The 12,653-nt window shown below is 32.0% G+C and overlaps 1 protein-coding gene across 1 annotated transcript in view; it reads right to left on the bottom strand.

The window, feature by feature from the left end:
• The window catches only part of LOC132919550 (uncharacterized), a 176,025-nt gene extending 163,675 nt beyond the window's left edge, over positions 1 to 12,350 (bottom strand). Inside the window, exon 1 of the mRNA XM_060981234.1 lies at positions 10,044 to 12,350. Within this exon, the coding sequence (XP_060837217.1) occupies positions 10,044 to 12,053 (2,010 nt within the window). The 5' untranslated portion in view covers positions 12,054 to 12,350. The remainder of the gene's footprint in view (positions 1 to 10,043) is intronic.
• Between the last annotated feature and the right edge of the window lie 303 nt (positions 12,351 to 12,653).

Raw genomic sequence — 12,653 nt, 5'->3', positions numbered from 1 at the left:
TGCCAACTGGGTAATCTATTTCAATACTTAAATAAAAACATTCAATAAACAAATATTGAAAATATTTGAAAACAAATCCAACAGAGTTTTTGTATACTATTATAATATTATATTTTTCAAAAAAAAAAAAAATGGTCATACAATGAAACGTGCAAATACTTTACAAAATCGGTTTATAGTATTATATACTAATCGAGTAAAGACAAAAATCGACGATTCGAGAAAGTCTGCTGCAATAATCAATTTAAGAGCTACCTATATACTGCAGTATACCATTGTATAGCTGTAAACGACTGAATGCATCTTAGAAGGAAAATTTTTATAAAATATGTATTGAACGGTTGCTGTACGTGCGTAAAGTTGCAGCAGTATTGCACTGACATACACATACTGCAAGAATAGGAAAATGAGATCATGCAGCCCACCCTACCTTGCAATGAATATGGCGTGCCGCGTGGTATATAATTATAAATCACAATATATATGCAACCTACGTTTACTCTTGTACATCTATATTTGTGACGTAAATCGGTAAATCAAATACCAGTTATTATTGAATAACTAGCTAATATTAATACAAATATATAGATAAAACGTGAAGTATAATATAAGCAAAAAAAAAAAATTAATTAATTCATAATTTACAATATTATGTTTAATTTCGAAGAATACTCGATAGACTATAATAAACGTATAATGAGATAAAAATAAAAATTAACGATTGATTTTAGTTATTCACGGTAGATACGAGCAATCGTTGATTTTTAATATTTTTACTCTAAATTTCCAGTATTGCATCCACCTTGATTAAGATAAAAGATATTTTATTAATAATTAATAATTTTACACTTATACGTATAAAAACTACCGGCAATGAGTTTCAATTATATATTTGCATGAATGTAGCATGTATGAATAGATATATAATCAAATACAATATTATACAGAGAATATCATTTTGTATAATATATATTATAATAAGTTATACATTTATAATAGATATAAAAAAAAACTGATAACTATAGTGGATTTTTTGTATATTTAAAAATATTTCTGTTGCTATAAAAAAGTATAAGCATTTCTAATTATTATAATGCACTGATTGAAAGCTGTAACTATCAAATTTTTGAAAAACTTTATTGAGTTAAATTAATAATTTATTGATTTCATAATAACATATAATTTCGTTTTAAAAATGTACATTCATTTGATCGTCAATCAATTATTTATAATTCTTATTTAACAAACATTTAATTATAAATTTAAAAAATGTTAAATGAAAAAATATTTATACAGAAATAATGTCTCTGAGGAAATCAAAATCCTATTATATCGTTAGATTTACCCAAGTTAAACAATAATAGACTAATTTGATTACTTTAGTTACTACCTATATAATGTTTAGTAAGACATAATTCTTTTAATTAGATTTTTTGAATAACGTTTAATTAAATCTAAAAACTCGCGCAATTTATGATTCCAATAGTATATTACTATTTACTACCGAAGAACCGGTGAAGTTTTCTTATTTACACACATTAGGACACATTAAGACACGCACTTCTATTTGTTTTGATGAAGCTATTTAAATTTTTACACCTATTCATTATCCTTTCATTAGATATTAATAAGTTTAAATTTAATTAATTTTCGTGCTCATTGGCTTCAAAATAAAATATATTTACACTGCCACTGATACTACTTTATTGCAGGTTTAGAATAAGGAACTTTAGTCCTTGCCACTTAAATATTTTTTTTTATTATTAAAGCTTCAAGAAATATATCTATTAGCCACAAATATATGAAACATAAATAATATATAATATGATTAATATATTATATAAATTGATGAACTATTTCCTTGTTTGTTAGCTGTTGCTATTTAATTAAGACACAGTAAACTAAATTTAAAGTTACTTAATAATTCACAGTTCTCACTACGGCGCGTAAAGCAATATAGAACATTAATTGTACACATTAGTTATAAAATAGTTTCGATTTTAGTTCATTACCAATAACCAATTCTATATGTAAAATCTTCGTCTATAATGATGAATCATAAATATATATATAAATTCAATAGAACATGGTTAAATTGCATAATTAAAACGAGCATAATGTATTTGTATTATAATATTATAATTGAATACCTAATACCTAATAATAAAACATATGGAAATATGCTAATCATTATATTATTATGATATATATTTAGAGTTATAAAAAATCCATTTGTGGAATGTTATTGCATTCGTAAACTGTTTACAGTAAACGATATTTATAAAAATGCATTGCTATCCATATGCAGTATGCACTTATCTATAAGTTAATATCTTGTAAAAAAATATATAATAAAAACTCCTATCGGCTATCATGTAACATTTTGCTGATTCACAAACATTTGAGGAGACAAAATGTCTAAATCCTTAGTTCTAACACCCACTTATGAGCGATCCGGTGATCAATACGACGACTGATCGTTTTGAACAGTTGTGATTATTATATTACTGTTGTCCAGCCCAATAGACAATTGAATGAGCTGCATGATTGTTTTTAATTATTACAATAATAATATAATTAAGATAAAGAAATTAAATAATTTCATTATAAATCTAACTTTACCACCTCATAGTTCACAATTTCAATATGTAAAATACTTAAATACTTTATACTTATATATTATGTATACCCGAATCTTTAAATTGCTTTAGTTCATTCAAATTTAAATTTTTAGTTACAACATTTTAGAGACGAATAAATATGATTTTTCAACTCCAAAATTAATGAAAATTTATATAAGTATCATAAACATATCGATAATTAAGTGAAAAATATTATAACACATTTAATTATTGTTTTTCTATATTATAACTGATTTATTTGTAAAGTATTCTATAGGTAATAATATACTACCTACTTTTAAATCATTTATTTTTTTTCTTGTAATTAGATTGTTTTCATTAAATATAAATGAGACTTGTTTTAAAGGGCAATTATAATTTTTTTTTTAGGATCTCGGGACACAAGGTTTTGATAGAATTATTATTATAAAAACTAAATTTTAGAAAAAATTTAATTTAATAACAAATGTCGACAAATTTAACAAGTCCGAACTTATTTTATTGGTTCACATAATGATTAGGTCATGTTAAAATATTTATTGTAAGTCCTATTAAATTAGGATTTTTTATAAGTGTGCACTAAAAAAAGTATCCAAAAATATGTTAACAGTGATATTTGACATAACATTCAAAATTATACAATATGAAACTATTTATTAATATATTTTTTTCAAATCAAAATTATATGTGGCATAAACAGATACAAACGCTTATTCAATGTATATATATATTTTTTAGTTTTATTAATTCAATAAATATATATATTAATATTTTTAATTTTCAATTTCGTTTTAAATAAAACAATATTTATGCTGATATGATATAATTTAATATGGAATGATATATAAATTATTCCCTTAACCCTATACTGTTTTGAATATAAAGTTATTTAGCTTATTAAAATATATATTAAATAAAATACCTAATGAAGTGCAAGTTATGAAAAAATAAATGTAAATATTAATATGCCATACATAAATTACTAACGAAACCTCTAATATTTTATTTTTTACATCCTAACCCCAACCTTATCAATTATAAAATAAAATAGTGTAGTAATGTACCTATATATAATATTATTTTAACAAAATCTTTGATAGTAATATGGAAAATTTATTTGAATTAATTTTAATTCGATATGTATATTTACAGCTTAAATAAATGATATCCTTGTTAAAATGTTTTTATAAATAAATAAAAATGTAATAATTATATTTTAATTGACATATCTCTGCCCATAAGAGTAATTTTAATAAAATTTAAGTATTTAGGATATATTATATGTAATCCTTACGTACTTAAAAAAAACTATTTTAAAGTTGTCTAAATTAAAAAAGACTTAGATATTTTTACTTATTCGATATATCATATAATATTACACATACCTACCTATATATATTCATAAAAAAAAAACAATTTTTAATTCTATGTTTCTAACCCCAGTTCGTTTTTACACGTATTCTCTTATTCGCAAAGCCACTTAGGCCAGGTCACGAAGGGTTGTTATTGCGAACACCGAATTACGGGAACCATAAAAATAATGAACGTATATTAACCACACGAGATTTCAAACTTTATGTCCACATAAGATAAGTGCTGCAATTCGTACGATAAAAATAAATAACTTTAGATTTTCATGAAAAAAATAAAAATAAAATAAGTTAAAAGATGAAATAAATTCTGAATAACTTAAATGTCTAAACTGTAAAGAAATACTATAAATATATGATAAATTAATTTACATATGGCACTATAGTTACGAGTAAACAATAAACATACAGTTGATATTAAATATTATAAATTATATCTCGATAAATTTAGCATATTTGTAGGCCTTACTCTTTTTATAATAAATCACAACTGCTATTTATATTAGATAAAATTGTATTTAAACAAGCAACATGTGTAATATAATAAAAAATATAAGTGCTGAAATACAATTATCACCTTTTTGGTTACTTTATACAATAATTATATTTGATAGTTGACATTATAACTATATATACAGTTTATATAGATGATAGAACCTAACTTATATACATCCCGATGTACATTACACTTCGATAGTAAGTTGCTTCCATTTGTCGCGCTACATTAATATGCAGTTAGTTGGCATTTAAAATTCTCGATGATATCAAAATTACCAAATAATAAACGAAAGTATTAAAATTGTTAATTTTGTAAAACTATTATACATTGTTTACTTTTAACCATATAGTACAATTACTACAATATCAAATTAATTGATTGTCTATTATTATTTCTTATAACTAGATATACCATACTTTTTAGCATAAACCTATACAAATTAATAAGTTGAATAAGTATTACAGTTTAAATATATTATAGGTCAAAATTAAATACCTGTTATATGTATTTAATTTTAAACTCATAAATCGCAAAAAGAAACCAAGAGGTTGCATGGTTGAGGAACAAATTTTTTTGAAATATCTCACATGCTTTTTAAATAAAATAGTAAAATTAATCTTTAAGTCTTCAAGTTAAAATAAAATAAAAATAGAAACTTATCTAAATCTATATGCACTCATCTTGTAACGAATACAGGTATTTTTCATGTTAAAGTTTTATTTAAGTAAACAGCAAAAACTTTTCATGAAATATAAATTTATAAACATAATGAAGTAAGTAGCGGTTCATTAGATAATTTATTGTTCAACACTCGTCACCGACATCAATCATTCTCGACATAAATAAATAATGATGTGTTTTGTTTGTTTTCAAGGAAAACTATTTTTCGAGAGAAAATTTAGAAAATTATTTATAAGTCAGCATTATATATTATAACAATGCTCGTTGATGAATCGTTCACACTAAGCCAACAATACGAGTATTATATAGCAATAAGGTATGGGATTTAATCTATTGCAAAATGCATTATAACTTTATAAGATAGCTGTTTAATAATAAACATATAATACTATGTATAGTGTATACCTACTGTAGATAAACACGAGATTATTTGATGCGTAAAATGTGTGGGAAATACAAAAATTGAAAATTTAACTTTGTAATCATACTTTTAAAAGATTGTTCAATCATATAGCTGTCACATCCTCACACGACTTTTTTTTTAACAATTGTTGCAGGTGTCTATTATAGCATTATGCTACATATTTTAAGCTTCTGAAAATTGCTTCTCCCGAAAAATATTTATATATACAATCAAAAAAATTGATAAAACTTATTCATTTCATCATAATAATGCCAACTCAGAAATAAGCTAATGCTAATAACAGATAAAGTATTTCTTAAAATCAATTGACAGACAAAATAGAACAAATTTCCTCTATACCTACCTAAGTTAAAATGAGGTTTGTACAAGTTTATATTAAAAATAACCTTATTACTTATTAATAACGGTTAGGTAAATAAAAACAATTGGTATAGACAATTCGAAAAGTCAATTATAAAATTATAATAATACCAATATATAGGTATATATTACGTACAAATATATTATAATATATATATTGATTATAATGGGTATAAAATATATATTTGTGTTTATAAATTGAATTTAAGATCAAAACACTATACAGTAATACAGTAAGCACCCAAAACACATAATATATACTAGCTTGTATTTACAGTTAAAAATTGCATGGGTATTATCAATAGGACGCGACATTTTGTATGAGTTGAAAAATGGGGCCGTTTGTAAAAAAAACAGTTTGCTCCATAATTCTTGTGAAATGCTCACTGTTTATCTTTTGTAAACAAACAGTTAAAAAAAACCATACTCATCTAAAATTTATAAGGAACATGCACACATGGTCAGTGCAATAAATATTACTAGACATTTATTTAATTTATAAAATATCAAAAAGTAATAATTAAAAAAAATCTTAAAGAGATTTTATTTCACAGAATTAAATTTAAACATTCATTTAATTCATACATAGATATAAAGTTTAAATACTTAAATAGTGTTACTAGATGAGGGACTATTAAGTCATTCAATTGTTCTAAATCCCGCACCAAATTTACTATTTAAAAAAATTTTACTTATTATACATATACATATTCATATTTATTTTTAATAAACAAATGTGAAATCAGCATTTTAACTAATTTTAATTTTTACTTTAGTCTATATGATAATTTAAATTATAATAATAATATATCTGTATCAACTATGATATCACATTATTTATTGATATTTTTTATTATTATTATTATTATTATTATTATTATTTTAATAAACATGGAAATTAAAAAAAACATATTTTATCAAAACTGATAATGGAATACCAACATTTTTTTCACATTAACTTTTAACTTTTAAGATTGAAACACATCACATAAATAACCTAATTATTGTTAATAAAAGAACACTAAAACACCTACCAAAATAAAATCACATTATCAGTATTTATCAAATATAAACCATATTAATTTCGAAACTAAGATCACAGTTATTTTACGTTTACAAAGAACAAATGTTATATATTAGAGTAAAAAAATAAAACCGATTTAAGTTGTCTTATTCACATAAGCTCAATATTATAAAACGGAAGTAAAACTTTTTTATCCACGTATACAATAAACTGAAGACGATATCTGTACGTAAGATTTCGTGTAGATGCCTAAGGTTGTTAAAGCTCAGCGATACACACATCATACACTATTTTGTTTTATATATGGAAAAAATAAAATATATCATAAAGCAATTTGTAATGCTAGTAAAAGGGTATAGCTATGAATTTTACATGGTTATTTAAAATTTAAAAAGCACTATACTACATTGAGCTTATCAATAATAAACGGAAACATTCGGCGTACCGAAACGCATATTATGATTATATCACGTTTAATAGGCGGTGTGTAGTCAATATGTGTATATACGCATTATAATATATTATGTGCAATACAGGAATCAAGCAAAATTGTTTTCGATATTAATCGATAAATTATCGTGTGCAATATTATAATATACAATTATACTGATGCATACAATCACACTGTCGCGGTAGTTGGGGCAATATACTGCAGATAACCGCGCGTATATAATATGTATTATATATACCATGTATATATAATATATCATGGAATCTACATTCTACATCACAAGAACCCGCCGATTCGTGTTTCCATATTTCGTTTCTGAAGTAAAAAAATCGTTTCGACAGCGATAAACTTTTTTACGATGCTACTTAGCATAATATATACGGGAGTGTGTATTGTCGTCACACGTGATGGAGCTTCATCAGTATGTTAGGTATAGTAAATTTCTCTGTGTGTATATTTACACGTCGTGTCTTATTACTACCTCAATTCATCCTTAATTCGTACTTTACAACTTTTGCGCATCACCGCGGTCCCCATCTAAAATGTATAATACTATACATAAGTATATTACGATTACCTATAGGTATGTTTACGCTCGAGGACACGTGAAGTCTCGTCGAACACTTCTTAACATTCGTTTAACGGATGACAGTCATACGATTTTTACAACTTAAAACGATTACATCAAGAATAAAGTGATGTATACATTTGGCAGTGGGTGGACCGTGGATATAATCCCCCTCGTTTATTTTTTTATTCAAAAGTTTAATTTAATTTAAGCCAACAATTCTCTCCTTCCCCCCCCCCTTAGAATAACTTTTAATTATTCTAAGATTTTGTATTAAAACTTCTCCTAATATAAGAGTAAAAATTAGGTAATACAATCATACAAAACAAAAAAAACCATTTTAAATAAAATTTATCATTCTCGAATATGACACATGTGTTATCTTACAAACGTACAACAAGCCAAATTTGCATTCATTATTTTTAATTTTATCTTGTAATGTCAAAATCACTGACCAACTGAATAGACAAAATTCACTGATCATGATCACTATGTGTATTCAAAAGTTGTTCTAGAGTTCTAGACCTATGACTGCTCGGAATATCTCTAATAATAACCTAATAAAAGTATAAACATGATTAGAGATTGGTGTTAGTGTTGCTAAAACAATATGATTTAAAAGTATAACGTCAACAGTGAGCAATTCCATAATTATGAGTTATAGTTTCTAGCTGAAGCGAAGTCAAATGTATATATGCTATAATAAATAGGACTTGTTAGTTGTAGAAATTGCATATTGTTATATATGCTTTCGATTTATAGCAGACGAAGCTAAAAATCCAAACTATACGATAATATAATGTTAAAAATCAAAAATGTAAAATGCTTATTTTGTATATTTCGTCAATTTTAGGGAAAAGTGTATATTTCATTGATTTTTATAGGCATATTAAGCATATTTAATATTAAAAAAAATATATTTTTCTAAATCTATATGCATTAACAATATTGAATATAAAACTCAATATTATTTTACGTAATCATCACAGTCAAATATTAATTTGACAACTACAGTGCGATGTGCATTTAATCTATATCACGATAATATGTTGAAATATTATCCTATCGTCGATAAGTTTAATTTAACTTATTGTAAATCTATTTATTATTTATTCGTTAGTTAATGTGTTGTAAACGACTGACACTACAGTAATTTTATTATTTTGAATATTTTTTTTATTTAAAAAAATAATTTAAATGCCAACCATTTGTTCGTCATATCTAAATATTAACTAAAAATGTATTTTTCCATAATGTTAAATTTGTTTTTATGCATATTATTAACAACATTAAATTTTTTTGGAATTTTCAATAATTTTTTTGTATAATTTACAATAATTGTTCGTACATATTTTGCCTATTAAAGTTCCTATAACTTCCAATCCCTAGCTATATACAGATATGTATATATATATTATTAACTATTAATCTATAATTATTAACTATTGAAAAGCAAAACTTTCTGTGGTAACTTATTCGCTGAAGTTTAAGGGCCCAACGGCGCGCTTACACTCGTTCTCGCCCATGTGGTGCACGAGCACAGAGCACATTTTAATTTATAATATATAAGTACTATAATAATATTAAATAATATATACGGAGTGCGTCACGAAGATATGACTTAAAGTTTACGTACATTATTTCAGATGATTCACTAAGCAAGCTCACTCCTTTTTGTTATCTAATAATAAGGCAGTTTATTCAAATTCTGATTATTGTAGGCATTTTTAAATGTACCTGCTTTGAGCAGATTTTTTGTTCTACTCAAGAAATGTACAATTATGATACAGACTTAAGTTTTACAGATTAAATCCCCCCCCCTTTTTTTTAATTTAAATTATTTATCAGATAATTTTGTTGAACTTTTATATGTATCAAAATTAAAAGTCAATTTCATTTTGTATAGATACTAAGGATAAAATCTACATAATAATTTTGGATTTGGTTTTGAAAGATTGGGGGCTTTAGTAAATCATTTTGTGTTGAAGTGAACTCAACATATGCAATTTATATAAGTATTGATTATTGTAAATATTTCGTACAACCTGCAAAACGTCGGCAGTAACGGCCGGAAGCTTGTACGGCAATCCGTATGGGTGCGGATGTTGCGGCGGCAATCTGGTGTTGATGGCGCCAGTTCCGAGAACGTTCAGTTCGGGCGCAGCGGCTGAACCGACGTCTTTGACTTTTAAATTGCTCTTAAACGGTTTTTTGACGACTGACGACGAGGACGACGAGGACGACGACGCCGGTTCAACGCCTCCTGCGGGCCGGCCAGCCGTGAACAGCTGATGTTGGTGTTGGTCAAGCGCGAACGTGACTCGTTGCGGCCGGCCAAACGAACCGCGACCACCGGACGACGACGATGACGACGACGCGGACACCTGACGCCCCGCGGCCGTGAACAGATCGGCTTCGGCCACGGTGACGGCGGCCGGTGGCGGCAGCAACTCTTCGGCGGACGCAGTACGCTTGTTAATGAACATCGGCCTGGACGTGGCCTGGTGCTGACCACAATTGCACGAAGACGACCGGGGTGGTCTACCGCAGTCGACGCCGCCGTTGTGCAGTTGCATGTGATATGCCGAAATAGCCGGCGGTGGTGGCGTGGGCGGTAACCCGGACGGCACGATGCCGGCGTTCTGCAACTTCGTACCAGCCGCCTGCAACTTCTCCTGGATAAAAGCCCGTTTGGCACCAAAGTCCGGGTCCCGAGCAGCCGCCGCTCGGCTTCCGGACTGCATGGTGTGGTAATGATGGTGGTGATGGTGGTGGTGCACGGGGTTCCGGCCGTCCGCGCTCGAGCACCGTTTCGTGAACTTTTTGCGCCTGTAATCGAACGATGGTTCGCTTTGGGTCGACTCGACGTCTGTCTGGACGCCCGACGGCGGGGCCCACGACGAACGCACTGACGAAGAGAGCAGCGTGCCGAACCGCGATTCGGCGAGGTTTCCCAGCGATTGACGACGGCACGCTGCGTCTAACGTCGCCGACGAAGGCAGTATGCGTGGACACGGTTTAGCTACCACGCCGAGCGCCTCGGCCGCGCTGATTTTTCTGCCATCCGACGACGATTGCTGCTTGTTCTGTTGACTGTTGACGGCCAGCAGTGCGGGTGACGAACACCGGCTACCAGCCGATAACCGGAATGACGACCTGGACGAGTCTTTGGCAGGTGGTGATGAACTCTTCTCGTCCACGGCCACGTCGCCCGGCAGGCTACCACGTTTCTCAGTTGGCGGCGAGGACGTGGCTGTGACCGCCTTTATCGCGCTGTCGGAATGGTGTCGGACCTTTTGCGGGTGTACGTTCTTGACCGGCGACTCAATGGTTCGCACCCATATGTCCGCTGCGCCATCGTCCTCTCCGTCATTGTCGTCATCGTCGTCGGCATTGTCATCATCGTCTGTGCTCTCGGCCAACGTGGAAGTACCCGAGTCCACTTCCACAGGAAGCCTCTGGTCGACCGTTGTACCGGTGATAACTGCCGTTGGTTTGACGGTACATCCGCTTTCGAACTTGCTGATCAACGCCGAAGCGGATAAGTCTTCGTCCGGTTCAGCGGTCGCCGGTTCAGTGATCGCTGGTTTAGTGGTTGCCGGTTCAGCGGTCACCGGCGGTGATATAATAGGCGGCGGTGGTGGTAAGAGGTTAGTGTCTACATCCGAAACGACGGTACGAGGTGGCGATGGTGGCGGCGGCGGAGGAGGAGGTGACGGAGCGGTCACCGTCGCCGGTTCCGGTTTCTCACAGACCGGTCCTGCTGCAGATCTCTTGGCCGGCACCGTGGTCAGTCTTGTCTGTTCACCCCTAGGCGGCACAGGGGGTGGTTTCTGTTTACCCGTCGCCGTCGTCCCATGCCCTGTAGCTGTGGACGTCCTGACCGGTGGCGTTGGAGCGCCACTGCTGGCGCCACCACCAGTGCCGGAAAACGTGTGCAAGACGGATGCCGGTACGGGCGTTTGCAGTTGTTGCTGCGGCGGACGGTGATCGGCGGCGGCGGGCGAGGCCGCCAGGTAAGTGAACGGTTTGCCGAACGCCGCGGCCGGCCGCATAGTGTCGACTGCGACTATACTTCCGGTCGGACCGAGCTCGTCACCAAAAGATCACATAAAAATCGCGAGTCACCGATCGAACCGACGGACGGAAGGACGCGATCTTCGCGAGCGTACGACGGCGCGACGGAGGATCAAAAACGGAAACGTACACGCGCCGCAGAGGAGATATTTTTGTGATGTATGGTGTGCGACACTCGCGACCGCGGAAAACGTCGTCGGTATACAGTGGTGTGCGCGCCCCTCTCGAGAGAGCCGCCGCGTGCGTTTGCGTGTGTCGTCGCGAACTGGGGACGCGACGCGAGCAGCGCGGACGGCCGTCGAGCGGCGGCGGCGGATCGAACGGCCGGCCGTGCGCATGACCGTTGCAAAGGAGCGCGACGTGCCGCTCCGAGGCGGCGGGACGTGCAGGAGGTCCCTCTGTGCGTGCGCGCCGCGGAGGAGTAATACAGCAATTATACCGTGGAAACACCCGGTCCCGCCGTTCGCGCGGCGATATTATATATATCATGCCGTCGCCCTTCCGCGCGGCTGTGTCGTCGCTCGCCAGCCAGCAGCTTTTCATCTCCAAAAACGAATATATATTTTTACTCCCCGCGA

Source organism: Rhopalosiphum padi, chromosome 2 (assembly GCF_020882245.1).
Source record: "Rhopalosiphum padi isolate XX-2018 chromosome 2, ASM2088224v1, whole genome shotgun sequence".
NCBI lineage: Eukaryota > Metazoa > Arthropoda > Insecta > Hemiptera > Aphididae > Rhopalosiphum > Rhopalosiphum padi.
The sequence above is the reverse complement of the archived record's forward strand: the minus strand, read 5'-3'. Positions and strand labels throughout refer to the sequence as shown.